The sequence below is a fragment of the Lucilia sericata genome, unplaced genomic scaffold (genome assembly GCF_015586225.1).
Source record: "Lucilia sericata isolate MDLA Ls3-8-SP2 unplaced genomic scaffold, ASM1558622v1 Contig000068F_arrow, whole genome shotgun sequence".
In the NCBI taxonomy this organism is placed as follows: domain Eukaryota; kingdom Metazoa; phylum Arthropoda; class Insecta; order Diptera; family Calliphoridae; genus Lucilia; species Lucilia sericata.
The window spans coordinates 366,415-381,811 of NW_023994102.1; the positions used below are offsets into that span (position 1 = coordinate 366,415).

Sequence of the window (15,397 nt, forward strand, 5' to 3'; positions counted from 1 at the left end):
GTATCTTCGAAAATTGATCATTAACAATAATAATAAAGATATTCTTTATAAGTACATGATCGTTACAATACTTTGATCCAATTCAATTTCATTCAATTACAAATTTATCCGTTAAAAATTCCAAAAATATACATATGTAAAAAATTTAAATACAATAATAAAAAAATATAAAATATCTTTTTTATGATATTTTAGTGTAAAATCATGCGATGTTATACAAAGTGAATTGTGAGTATTCAAGGATAGGGTCAAATGAGGCCCGATCATTTCGAAATTCACCAAGATCTTTAAGGCATCCATAAAACATTTTTTTGCCACCATTCATCGAGATGCAATTATATTTTACATAATTATGAGCCCTTTTCGGGGGTTCAATTGTATTGGGGCTAGGTGAAATAATAGACCGTTTTTAACCATTTTCAATAGGCTTCGTCTTTGGGCTAAAAGACACGTACAGTGTGAGACAAAAAAATGTAAATGATGGTCAAATATTTAAACTTTCGGCCATATTTATTAAACGAATAACAATATTTAAAAAGTTTTATGTTTTTTAAAAGGGTATCTATATAAGATATTTTTGAACTAAAATAAATAAAAAATCCACTTAATGATACTTCAGAAAAATAAAAAAATAAATTTAACTCATTTACACATATTTGGCGCGTAGTACTAAAGGAACATTTTTATTATAAATTAACATTTTCTAGAGCAAAATTTGTAGTTCTTTGTATCTTTTGTTTGGGTTCACGACAGTTTCAACTCTGAAAGTCATAATCTCGATCAGTTTGCCAAACTCTTCTTACGTTATGAACGTCCATACTTCATGGCAGCTCTCCCATAGGTCTGTTGTGTTTTTACATGAGTGTTAGTAATTGTTAACCCGATTTTACCACGAATTCTTAATCGGGTGTAAGTCTGTCGACTGTAGGGGCCACTGTAGCAATAAAATTTTAACAGTTTTTGAAAGAAATCGAGTGGTTCTACCTTATTTCTGGGGTCATTATCCAGTTGTATCATAGTATTTTCAACGGCTCGACCCGAATCATTAAAAATATCCAAATTAAATGGCTTGATAATATCAATAGATATTTCGACATTCATGATTCCATACATTTTATGCATGATTATCAATTCTATCCATGCTAGAGAAAGGGCTATGAAGCCTCCTTTCACAGAAAGCTCAGAGCTCTTCTATTAGAATTCTCTAAAAGGTTTCGAAAACTGGACGTTTGACGATATGATAAATGTTATATAGACAGATGAGCCAAATTAATATTCTTGGACCTGATCGGCCAAAGTATGTACGGAAAATTTATGGGGATAATGATTGGGGTCAAAACGTTGAAAACACTATAGTGCAACTGGATAATGACCACAAATATAAGGCTTAAAACAATAGATTTTTCAAAAAAGTGTTAAAATTTTATAGCTATATTGGCTCCTACAGTCGCCAGAGTCAAACCCGATTGAAAATTTATGTTAAAATAGGGTTTACAATTACGAACACCCATGTAAAAACACAACTGACCTCTGAGAAAGCTGCCATGAAGTATGGATGTTTATAACGCAAGAAGAGTGTGACAAACTGATCGAGATTCTGACTTTCACAGTTGAAACTGTCGTGAACCCAAACGGAAGATACAAAATACTAAAAATTTTGCACTAGGAAATGTTAATTTATAATAAAAATGTTCCTTTAGTACTACGCGCCAAATATGTGTAAATGAGATAAATTAATTTTTTTATTTTTCTGAAGTGTAATTAAGTGGATTTTTTATTTATTTTAGTTCAAAAATATCTTCTAAAAATACCCTTTTAAAAAACATAAAACTTTTTTAAATATCGTTTTTAGTTTAAATGTTAGACCAAAAAATTAAATATTTTACCATTATTTACACATTTTTGTCTCGCACTGTATACAGTAAATTTCATCAAATTATCTTAAAAATTGCGAACTGTACTATGATAACAACATTTACATGGACACACGGACGGACATTCGTTAAATCGACTCAAAACGTGATTCTGAGTCAATCGGTATACTTTAAGGTGAGTGTAGTATTAATATATTAGTGCGTTACAAACATCAGCACAAAGGCATAATACTCTTCCCACTATAGTGCTGTAGGGTATACAAATTAAAACTTAAAAAATTGCGCTCTTTCACATGTTTTGCATTAAAAAAGTAACTAAACGAAGTTATCGGGAAAAATTAAAAGTATAATTCTTTCACACAAAATCAAAAGTTTCCAAAAAAAGTTTGCCTGTGTAGACCGGCACATACGCGTTTAACTACACGGAAAATAATCCATGCCTAATATATACAAAAAATTTCATACATTGTTAAAATGCTTCTTGGTTTCGCACCCCGAAATTTTTTCATAAATGTTTAAAACTAACTTGTGTAAAATTTTAACCAAATCGAATAACGGGAACCCGTGTAAAGTGTAAAATTGGGTAAATATTCTTTATGGCACAATTTTTAAAGTAATAAAAAAAAGTCCTATTATATATCCAATTTCTCAATTTTCGATTAATTTCCGGCAGGGGTTCCCGTTATCTGATTTTTTAAAATGTAACACCAGTTAGTGTTACACCCCATTTACACATACACGAAATCTAGTACTTATGAGATTTCGAGCCAAATCTACTTGATTTTAACTAGATTTCCCATACAAAACAAAATCTACTTCGTAACTAGATTTCGTTAAAATCTACTCAAAATCTAATAGTTTTTAGTGATGCAACTCTGTTTTTTCCTAAATAATACTAAAAAAATACAACACTACACAAGAAAAAAGAGGAAAACAAAACAAACAAAAAAAATTAAAATGTCGACAAAATTTTTATAAATTGAAAAACATGAATGAAAAGTTAATCTAAAATAAAAGGTAATGTTATATTTAAATATCTATTTTTTTATTTTAAATGGAATTTTGATAAATATCCCATTTTTCCTTCTTATTTTTCATATCACACACTTTTTCAAGAAATATTAGAAAAAATTAAATCTTCCTAAATGTCAAGAATAGTAAGTGTAAACGGACTAGATTTGGAAAAAGATTTTAAATGAAATCTACTAGATTTCGTGTATGTGTAAATGGGGTATTAGACACTAATAAACAAAATGAGACCCAACCAAACAAAATCGATATATGTTTGGGCACCTCTAATGAAATTTTTGGCATACCATCACGTGTATATACAACATGTATGATTCATGCAATACATACATATGGGCAATTTCATGTCAACTCAAGAATTTTGATGAAATTTGCACCAAGGTTAGTACTATTGGATAGTAGACACATTTTCAGCTCTATTGGTTAAGAACTGCCGGACTTAGAGAGTGTCAAAGTTGGACATTTTGGTCATACAAGGTTTTATTCAAATGAGTGTAACTTTTCACCTATTGGTCATAGCAAAAATTGTCCAAAGGAGTTCAGATAGCTATTTCTTCATTGCTTCCAAAAAATTTTAATTTGTATTAAATTTTTTTTAATATTTTATAAATTTTTTTGCTCAGATGATAGCTTATACAATTTCCTTTGAGGGCTTATTCCATTAAAATTGTATGTCGTTTTATAAGAGCTGATTATAGAAATGCGAAATTATAGTGTGATAAACAGTGCAATCAAAAATTTGCTCTAAAAAAATTAAATCTATGTATCATTGTATATACAGTGTCGGACAAAAGCCTAGTAATATTAAAAGAATTGGTTATTTTGTAATAAACATTATAAAAACAATAAAACATAATGATTTTTAAAATTAAAATACATTGCAGCGACAAAACTAAAGCACGTAACTTTGGATATATTAAATTTTTTTGAAATGATTTCCATGTAATGGGATCAGAAAATTTTATAAATATAAAGTAAATATATGAAATAAAAGATCGTTTTATGTATGAAAATGTCTTGCACAATGTAAAGCTGTACTAAAGAGTGGAGATAATGTCTCTAAAATGCAGAGATCAACTGGAAACCGATTATTAAGGGCTTATAATTTGCGAAATTATAGACCATATACCGGCGTATAGAGAAGCAGATGAAAAAATCACCACTACACACACTATTGGTATTTTTTTCAATGAAATTTCACGGAAAAAAATATTTGGCTACTTAAAATTTTGAAGATTAAATTGCATTACTATAAAATGGGAATATTTATAATATTTATAAACAAAATATAATCAATTGACATAAGAATGATTAAAATGTACAAAAAAGTATTAAATAAAATTGATCTTATTTACTTTCATTGTTATGCATTCCAGAAAATTATTTAGGGTGTAGGTTGTTTTTGTAAATTGCGTTTACAATTTTTAAAACAAAGCGACATTAACCTACTTTGTTGAATGCTCTTGTTCAGAAGTTCGTATGCGATCGTGTTGTATACATGTAAATTTCCGAAAATCTTCGTATTCAAAACAATACCCAGCAAAAAAAGTCTGGAAAAAGTATTTTCATCACAACTAGTAACCCGAAGTGCTTCAAATTCGGTTGAAAAACCTATGAATTTTACATTGCCGTGTCATTGGAAGGATGTTCTTCATTTTTGACAACTTTGAACTGCATCTAATTTTGCTTCTAGATGCAGTTAAAATCCGATATTTGGATGCCAAATATAAACCACATTCTTTCAATGACATGTTTATGTAAATTTCATTGGTTTTTCAACAAAGTTTGATGTACCTACTTCGAATATGTTATTTGTAGTGACTTCACATCAATTTCCTCACTTTTAACTGGGTTTGGTTTATAAAAGCGAAACATATGTAATCACATTTTTGGATGTGATTAAGATGTCGTCTGTAAAGTATGACATCAATTATTTTTTGCTGGCAACTAGTAACCCGAAGTGCTTCAAATTCGGGTGAAAAACCTATGAATTTTACATTAGCGTGTCATTGGAGGGATGTTGTTTATTTTTGACAACTTTGAACTACAACTAATCTTATATTTAGAAGCAGTAAAAATCCGATATATTGAATGTCAAAAATAAACCACATTCTTTCAATGACAAGCTTATGTAAATTTCACTGTTTTTTTTCACCAAAACTTGATGTACTTCATCTGTTGTTGTTTTTGTCATATGTTGTTTGTAGTGATTTTTCTACATACATATATTTCCTCACTTTTAACTGGGTTTTCATTTGTAAGGAAATATTTGGTTTATAAAAGCGGAAAATTTGTAATCGCATTTTTAGATGTGATTAAGATGTCGTATGACATCAATTATTTTTTGCTTGGTACTAGAGCCGGTCTATCCCAGCAAAAAAGTGTGGAAAAAGATGTATGTAGTATTTTCACGACAACTAGTAACTTGAACTACTTTAAATTCGGGTGATAAACCTATGAATTTTACATTAGCGTGTCATTGGAGGGATGTTGTGCATTTTTTACAACTTTGAACTACATCTAATCTTATATTTAGAAGCTGTAAAAATCCGATATTGTGATGTCAAAAATAAACCACATTGTTTCAATATCACTGGTTTTTCACCAAAACTTGATGTACCTCAAATATGTTGTTTGTAATGACTTTTCTACATCTATTTCCTCACTTTTACTGGGTTTTCATTTGTAATTAAATATTTGGTTTGTAAAAGCGGAAAATATGTAATCGCATTTTTAGATGTGATTAAGATGTAGTTTATAAAGTATGTCATCAATTATTTTTTGCTGGGAACTAGTAACCCGAAGTGCTTCAAATTCGGGTGAAGAACCTACGAATTTTAAATTAGCGTGTCATTGGAGGGATGTTGTTAATTTTTGGCAACTTTGAACTACATCTAATCTTATTTTTAGAAGTAGTAAAAATCCGATATTTAGATGTCAAAAATAAAACACATTCTCTTATTGACACGCTTATGTAAATTTCACTATTCTTTCACCAAATCTTGATGTACTTCAAATATGTTATTTGTAATGACTTTTCCACATCTCTTTCCTCACTTTTAACTCGGTTTTTATTTATAAGGAAATATTTGGTTTATAATAGTGAAAAATATGTAATCGCTTTTTAAGATGTGATTAAGATGTAGTTTGTAAAGTATGACAATAATTATTTTTTGCTGGGAACTAGTAACCCGAAGTGCTTCAAATTCGTCTGAAAACCCTATGAATTTTACTTTAGAGTGTCATTGGAGGGATGTTGTTCATTTTTGAAAACTTCGAAATGCATGTAATATTATTTTTAGAAGCAGTAAAAATCCGATATTTTGATGTAAAAAATAAACCACATTCTTTCTTTGTAGTGACTTTCTACATCTCATTCGTCACTTTTAACTGAGTTTCATTTGTAATGAAATATTTGGTTTATGAAAGCGAAAAATAATGAATCGCATTTTTAGATGCGATTCATTATTTTTCATACTTGTCGTTTGTAAAGTATGACATCAATTATTTTTTGGTGGGATGTTATAGTCTAATGGATATAATTTTTTAAGGAATTTGTGTCACTGATTCACATTTATTATAGTCATCCACATATATTTTTTTTATCGCAAGAAAAACTTTTTGGGAGTTATTTTGGATATTAAATTGCATAAAAGTGTACTACGAAGGCGAATGATAAAAAACACTTATAAAATCGTATAAATTTACTTTATATTACGTTAATTTACTCTTAAAATATCTTCAAGTGAAAGCATTTACTTATTCAATAGTAATTTTTTTAACAGTTTCTTAAAATTCACTAAAATATAAATTTCAAGTTATGTGTTTTAGCTTTGTTCCTGCAATTTTATGCCAATTTATATTATTTGATCAAAAACAATGTATTTTCATTATATACAACATTATGTTTCATTATTTTTATAATTCCTAGACTATATTCTATCTAAACTAATAATTTTAATTACATAATAACCTATTTTTTAATTTTACTAATTTTTTTCTATTAAGTAAATGTTCATGCTTTAGTTTTGTCCGACACTGTATATAATAATGTGTGTTTGTATGTATGTTTGTTTGTTGGGACTTTATAAACAGCTATACGACTGGACCGCTTTCCCTGAATTTTTCACAGTGTCTTCCTGTATGACATCCACATAAACGTGTGGTGACAAAATGGGCGGGCTACCTATAGTTTCTGAGGAAATATAAAAGCTAGATTCCTCCAAGGAGGACCTCATAAGGAGGTCTTGGAACATATGAATTAAACACAAAAATTCGTATATCTGAGAAATTATTAGGGCTAAAATGCTAAAATTTTGCGCGCACAACTCTAACATCTATGTGAACATAAACATGCAATAAAAAACTCAGGCATAATTATCGACTGTAAACGGCTGCGATTTCCATAATATTTTAACTAGGTGTAGCAAACTTATTGGTGTAAAAAATGTTTCTTGCTCTCATTTGGTTTAGGAGTTACAGGCATTTAATGTATAATGTAGAATATCTTCCGCATTATCTATTAAAATTTTACTTTTCATATATCATTCGAATGTGCTTTTGATTTGATTCAAACTCATTGTGCCAATTTTGATAAAAATTTGAGAAATTGGTAGATTTGGTAACACTAAATATGCTAATGGGGTAGAACTTGGAACTCCGGTACAAAGGACTATTTTCTGTACTTTTTAGTTTTTTTATCTGGTACTTTTTGAGTTTTTATAATATTTTAGGAACAAAATTAAGCAAGTAGAGCCCGGAGTAAATGAGAAACTATAAGAGGACTTTTTGGCACTTTTCTGTTTTTCAAAAGGCACTTTTTGAATTTTCTATAAAATTAAACCTAGAAACATAAAATTAATCATGCAGAGTCCGGAGTAACTGAAAACCTATAAAAGGGACTTTTTTGTACTTTAACTGTTACTTTTTGACTTTTCTAAAATATTGAATATATAAACATAAAATTAAACACGCAGTATCCTAATTGAACGAAAATTAATTAAAAGAGACGTTCTGGTACTGTTTCGTACTTTTACTTTTTGAATTTTTTGTAATATTGAACCTAAAAACATAAAATTGACACGCAGCTTCTTAATTATATAAAAATCTGTATAAGATAAATTTCTGGTTGAAAATTAAACATCTATAAAGGGGTACTGGTACTTTTTCGTTCTTAAAGTGCTATTTTTTTTTTTTAATTTTCTGTAATATTGAGATTTAAATCATAAAATAAAATTTATAGGGGCTTATTGATTGAAAATTTGTGATTTTCAGTATTGAATCTAGAAACAGAAATGAAAATCTATAAAAGGAGACTTTATATTGTAGATATGTGTCGTTGAGGTATATTGATATTGAAATTTAAGCAGGAATTTTAAGAAAAAAAAATTATATATTTTTTGTAATTAAATGAAAACGAAAAATAAGTCCAAAATACCTTAGTCTTGAGATAAAAATTAATGATAAAAACAAATAATACAGAAAAAATATAACGTATCAAAAATTAGAGCTTCTTTAATATTCGGTTTTTTCTAACTTGTTACATAATTTCTTAAAATATGATTTAAAAAATAAAACCACTATCTGGTAGGCTAGCTATTATTTTTTACTACTTCAGATAGACGATTTGGCATATTAGAGATAGTATATTCAAATAATCTACACTAATTTTAACCCCTTCTTCTTGCAGTCTTTTTTGGGCACATTTTTAGAAGAAATTAAACTTGTACGACATTGCCAATCTAAATGCTTCCATAAATTTTCTATGGAATTCATGTTGGGAGATTAGGCTAGTGTTTCAATCACTTTTGGACAATTATAAAGCAAACATTCATGGACAACATGTCTGTGATATTTAGGGTCCTTGGTATAATTTAAAAGTTTATTCAATTTCCATTTTTCTGCTGATTGTTTTAAATTATCTCTCAAAATAGTAGGTTTCCGACTCCATTTGATAATATAGAGACCCAAACCATCATACAGGCTTTGGGTATTACGAGGCTGCTCACTGACTTGTTGAAGACCATGGCCAGGTATTCAACTCCCCGCTCGCCAAGGTGTTTTAACATCAGCATGGATATTCCGTTGGGGCCAATCGTCTTAGATGGTTTGGCGTTGTTGATGACGTCTACAACTTCAGCTGGGGTGAAGGGCTGTGTTATGTCCGTGACTGGAAGGTTGTGCAGTTTGCGAACAACGCTTCGTTTCGCCTTGTCTCTCTCTAGGTGCTCAATGAATTGCCGGTAAAATGCGCGCGAGCACCCTTTAGGGTCGGAAATGGGGATGTCTGCAAACTTAATAGCGACCCTGTCATCCTTCTTCGTCGGGTTGGAGAGATCGAACTGTAGACCACAACTTTGGTATTTCGGATGTCATCTCTTTCATCTGCAAGCCTGGCTGCTTCTGCTGGAAAGTGCGGCCGCACTACGGATATCCGACCAGCAGGTATAAAGCGAGCAGCTGCTGAGATGACGGTTTCGCGGAACTTCCTCTCTGAATGGTGTACGTTGGAGGGAAAATTTAGATCATTGAAGATGACTTCGGTGAATTCTCTGAAGCCGTGCCAGTCTGCTTTCGTTTGGTTTACGTATTGACGGCGTTCAGAGACGATCTGTCAATCTGTTCCGCCAGCAACGCACCTCTCTGGTCTTCCCCTAAAGAAGAGTGCCAGAGCTGATGGTGGGCGTTGAAGTCCCCTAGGACAAGACGCATATCGCCGTCTAACAAAGTCCTGATGTCGGGACGGTAGCCTGCTGGACAGCTGGCTACTGGCGGAATATAGACATTATAAAGCTCTAAGTCGATTTCTCCCGATCTAACTGCAATACCTTGAACTTCAAGATATTGGTCTCTGGAGTTAGAATCGAGAGAAAGAGCTCTATACTGTACGGTGTTATGAATGATGAAAGCAATGCCCAGACAGTTACTTCTGGTCTTTTCGGAGAATGTTGTATCCGTTACAACTTTGCAGACTGGAATTGTCGTCAGTTTCGTCTCCTGGACCGCAGCGACCACGATGTTGTTGTGCTGCATATATCGGGTTATCTCGGAAATTTTGTTTTGGAGGGCATTGCAGTTGAACTGCAATATGGATATCATCCCAGGTCTCCGGAGTGCAATCGAAGGTGTTAGCGGCGACGGTAATTGTTGTTGCTGCTGCTGTTGTTGTGATTGCAGGGCAGAGGGCGGAGGGGTAGCGTAGGAAGATTACGATGTTGTTGTTGATGACGCTGATGAACCTCGCCGTTGTTGTAAGCAGCATGGGGCGACGAAATTTTCCGACCACTCTCGATGATGGTTAAGTCCGGAGCAGTTATCTCAGGAACTGCTCCGGACTTAACCAGCCCAAACAAGAGTTGCACCTTAATTGGATGGACATATGGTGCCGTCGATTCTGGCAAACTGTGCAGATCCATGGTCCGGGATTTAATTCAATTCCGGCACAGACCAAAAGGATGCGGAGCAGCAATGCCGGAAGATGTTGCACCGCTGCAGAAAATTGTATTGTTGTTGCTGGGGTTGACAGCCCTTGTCCGAATAATTCGGGTCATTCCGGTACGTAGAAACGGCTGTCGGGGAATGTTTTATATCTGTAAACTTTTTCGGCTATCCCGTTTTTTTTTTTTTTAATTTGTACAATATCACCGATATTAATAATGTTTCACCAATATTATTATAGGTTTTTTCATTTTCATTATGCAAAAATACAATTTAATTTTTTTTCTAAAGATGTATTTTTTTTACGACCGATTGTTTTTTATTAAAAAAAAAATCAGTTTCTAAAATGACTTCACGTGATAAACGAGCTTATTTGAACATCATGTTGTAAATTCGTCACACAATTTTTGAACGGTTGCAGCGTAAGAAAAAAATCCGAATATTAATGAAGCATAAATTTATGTAATAAAGCAGAGTCCGTACTGTTTTTTGTCATTTTCAAATCATTGGTAAATTTATAATTTAAGTCGTTTTAAAGAATTTTTAACACAAAAATGATCGTGATTATCTATAGTTATTTATTTAAAAGAGTGTTGTCATAGTTTTAATTTTAGTCTCTTAACCTCCCTTTTTGATTTGGACACATATTTAACTAAGTGCTTTACAGAGGTTTCCAATCGTATTGAAACTTTTTTAACACTATTTAAAAGTTTAAAATGTCTTCTAAAAAGTAAAATTAAAAATTTCCCTAATTCGTTTTTGTCATTTTAGAATCGTTTTGCTACATCGATAGGAAGCCAGTTTAAGCCATATTAAAACTAAGTACTCCATTGCGTTATTGGGGCATTCGATTTCTCCGTTTTATATTTCATGTCATAATTGATACCGATAATTCGAAAACTTAATTTTTTTAAATTGGCTAAAATATACTAATATTTTGTCATATCGTGACCCTCGATAAAAATTTTAAACAAAAATTTAGTCTAAATATGTATATCATTAGGCTTACTTTATAACGGATAATACAAAAATTTTGACCAAGGTGTTAAAAATAATTATCTTGGCCATATTTGGGAGCCATTTTGTTTTTTATATTTTTTCGCACGAAGTTAACATTTTTTTGTAACTTTTTGTTTTTATTTATTTTTAAATAATCACAAAATTATATTTCAATCAAAATGAAAACGTAAGTTCCAAATTTTAAGCTGTTATCTTCATAGAAATATTGGAATTTTAATAAAAATTTTACACATTTTTTAATATACGTAAATTGGAGGATTTCGGAATTAGCATGACTACATTCATTACAAAATTTTTTTCGACTTCTCATTATTAGATTAATAAGTAATGATAGGACGTGATATATAAAAATCTTAATTTTTTTCTTAGTTTTTATTATTTTTCTAATATTTCTAGTAGTGAAACAATCATAGAAATCAACCAACGTTATAATCCTTTAAAAATGCTTTATTCCATGTTTTTCAATTTTTTTTATTATATTTAATCGATGCATAATAAAAAAAGCTTTTAATATGTACAACAATAAGTACATAATTTTTTTAATATCTTAATTTTTATTTAAAAATTAAGAACTGAAAAAACGGGAACGTAAAAACCGAATATTAATGACAGTCGCTGTATTAGACTGACTGAAAATTTAGAATAATATTTATATTACTCCGTTACCATGAGGGTAGCGAAGCACACTGGGTATAGCTAGTATTAACTAAAGGAAGATACCACTTCTTCTTTTAAAAAATGAATATTTCTATTAAACAATTAATAGTTTACCACCTGAAAACTTGTAAAATATAACTTACATACGCAGTTTCATTATTTTTGCCACAGAAATAATATCTGCGATAAGACAAAATCGTTGTTCAAATATGCATATGTATGCGTATACATATGTATATAAATACTTACTTCACATTGGCCACAGTAATGAGATGCTTCATTTTTTCCTCGACCATGAAAACGTACTAAAACACCTTTAGATTTCACATACTCAAGAGTATGCATTACATTTTTTAAGGTTTGCAATAAGCACATTCTATGTAAAATAGAAAAAATAATTAATAACATTTAATAAAGGAGATAAGTAATTTTAATACATACTTAATTAATTCAAAAAGCTTAGGATCTGATACACGAATATTACGGGCTAAATTCCAGCTTAAATGTACCATTGGAACTATGCTTTTAAAATTCTGCAGTTTATTCCATTCATAACGCTCTACGGCTAATGAAAATTGGCGCGCTGTAAGGGGTCCCACGTTCCAGGCAATGTTGTTACACCAGCCAACTGACTGAACCCAGTGAACACATCTAAAATTTAAAAAATTATTTAATTATTTTAGAATTTAGGGCAAAGAATAAATAAGAAATGAAACTGTTGTCAAAAGTACCTAAGTCTACTGTCATCCGGTACCTAACTCTAAGAATGTATTAGTAGAATTCTCAAGTCAACATAGTTGCAAAAAATCGTATTGAAAAATATTGAAAAAAAATATTACATTTCAATTTATATTTTGAAAGGTTTCTTAAGATATTTTCCACATATTTTATCTACAAACATTTTATAAACACGTCTATTTGTTTTTTAATCTATAATATTGAAAAAATAAATTATTTATTTGAAATATCTTTTTCGTTTACCATACGAAAATTTACAACATTGTTTTTTTTTAGTTTTAATTTCAACCAACAAAAATTCAATGTCAAAAAATAAAAAAATTTTTTTTTCGTTTGGAAAAAATATATTATTTTCGGGCTATTAAATGTGTTTAAATTGTGCAAAAAAATTATAAAATATAATGTTAAGTGATAAAAAATATTTCAAAGTGCTATTATCCTCAAATTTTCGCGAAAAAGTTTTGAAGTTTGGAGAGAGAATAAATTTTTTACATATGTGTTGGATTTACACAGCACTCGTCTGTGAGAAGAGCGTAATGTTATTGTTGTAAAAAAATGACAGCGTTTCACTTCTTGTTTATTCTTTGATTTAGGGTTTGAAAAAAATATTAATTTTATTAAATAGCAAATCAACGCCACTTTGGACGCAAATGATCTTATATCTGATATCTGCTGAAAGGCAAACATTTTGGCGAGGGTGTTTAAGTTAGAATTGATGTAACTACCTTTTTGAAATACTATTTATAACAACGTTAGAATCTTATAAAGCTCCTATTTATTGCAACTCTCTTGGAAGATTCTAACGAGTAAGAGATTTAACTTACTCTGCTTATCTAGCCGATAAATCTACTGTAAATTGCAGATATAGGAACAAGGCTATAAATGTTATTCGTAGGGAGAAAAGAAAATTTTATACGCGATTATTTTCTGGACTTGATTCAACTATTTTATGGAAAGTATTAAAACAGTCTGGTGTTATGGAGAATGACAAACGGTCATATAATTTGAATGTAGATGATATTAACAGCTTCTTTGTTAATGTTAGAACCTCTGCTGAAAATGATCTAATTAATTTTGACTCTTTTGAGGATGGGTTGGATTCTTTCTCTTTTAGATGTGTAGGTGAAGATGAGTTGTATGAGGCTGTCTGTAGAGTCTAATTCAATAGGCAGTGTGACCAGGCCTCAAAAAATGTTGCGGCTAAATCCCATCAAAAATAATGCTAGAAAAAATTCTAAATTGATTTTAAAATGCCAAAAAATTCTAAAAATTTGAAGTGTTTTCATGAACAATTCGTATTAATTAATAATTCATTGTAATTTATAACAAGTAAGAAAGTATATTCTGCCGTGGTTGAACATATAATAAACTACTCCAGATATGAGTATAAAATGTGATTTATTTTTCGTAATAAAGCATTTATGTTGAATTGTACCTTCTGAGAAAGGCTTTATACATTTGTATATGTATGGGGGCTAGGTAAAAGAAAGGACGGACGGAAGGTTTGTCATTGGACCAAAAAAGTATACGTGCCAAACATCATCAAATTGTTTTGAAAATTTCAACCTGTACCAGATGGTCAGACTTACATGGCTTAATCGATTAAGAAAATGATTCTTAGCCGATTAGTATACTCAAATGTAGTATAGTGGTGTAGGGTAAAAAATCAAGTTCCGTGGCATTAAGATAAAACAAAAGAAATGCTAAAAATTATTTCAATTTTTTTTTAAATTTAGCAATTATGTAATGTCTCTAACTTAAAAATATTTCTAAATGCAAAAATTACATTAAAACTCTATTAATTACACTAGTTGCTCATGATATAAAACTATATGGGTTTTTTGAAGGAAAATTTGAATATTTCAAGTTTTAGTTTTTTATATAAACATTTTTATTTGTCTTCTTCAAAACAAATAATCTTAAATCTCGGTGAATATATGTCAGGTTTATAAGTCATACTTCCAAGATTTTTTCGGAAAAAATATAAATGAGAATGTATAAAATGAATTATGAGGGATATATTCAAATCCGTTTGTAATTCTGGAATAAATTGTCAATAATATTTTAAAAATGTATGTATTTTTTTAATTAAAAAAAAAAAACGTGACACCAAAATTACTAAAAATTTGGTAAAAATAAAAAGAATAGAAAGTAGGAAAAGAAAGTAATAATTTTATATTAGTTGTGTTTTGTTGCTAACGTTCAAAGGCAATTTCATATAAATTTAAAATTTATAAACGTTAGGAGTTAACGTGTAAAATTATACAAGTTAATTTTAACGTTGATAAAAGTGCTACCAATTCAAAAATAAAAATACAAATATTAATGTGTTTATGTCAAACAATAAAAAAATATTTAAAAAAAAAAATTTAAATCAAAGAAAATTACCAAATAAAAAAACCTTTTCAAGAAATTGTAAATAATTTCAAGATTTAGCAGATTTCTTCTGTGGAGTGATGCCAAGTCAGGTAATGTTCGTTTTGTTGCTAACTTTAAGCGTTAACACTCATTGATAGCAACAAAACACAACTATTATTGATTTTTGCAATACTCATTTTCAATAAATTAACCAGAATAAAATAAGATATGAAACGTTGAAATTAGATAAAAACTGACAGAAATAGAATTTTTTTCGTAAAAAT

General features: G+C 30.0%; 1 protein-coding gene across 4 annotated transcripts in view; it reads right to left on the reverse strand.

The window, feature by feature from the left end:
• The window catches only part of LOC119616357 (lysine-specific demethylase 6A), a 371,577-nt gene that overhangs the window by 13,865 nt on the left and 342,315 nt on the right, over positions 1-15,397 (reverse strand). For all 4 annotated transcript variants that reach the window (XM_037972717.1, XM_037972719.1, XM_037972718.1 and 1 more), the window contains 2 exons: positions 12,459-12,668; positions 12,267-12,393 (listed from right to left, as the gene is read on the reverse strand). In XM_037972717.1, coding sequence (XP_037828645.1) covers positions 12,267-12,393; positions 12,459-12,668 — 337 coding nt within the window. The remainder of the gene's footprint in view (positions 1-12,266; positions 12,394-12,458; positions 12,669-15,397) is intronic.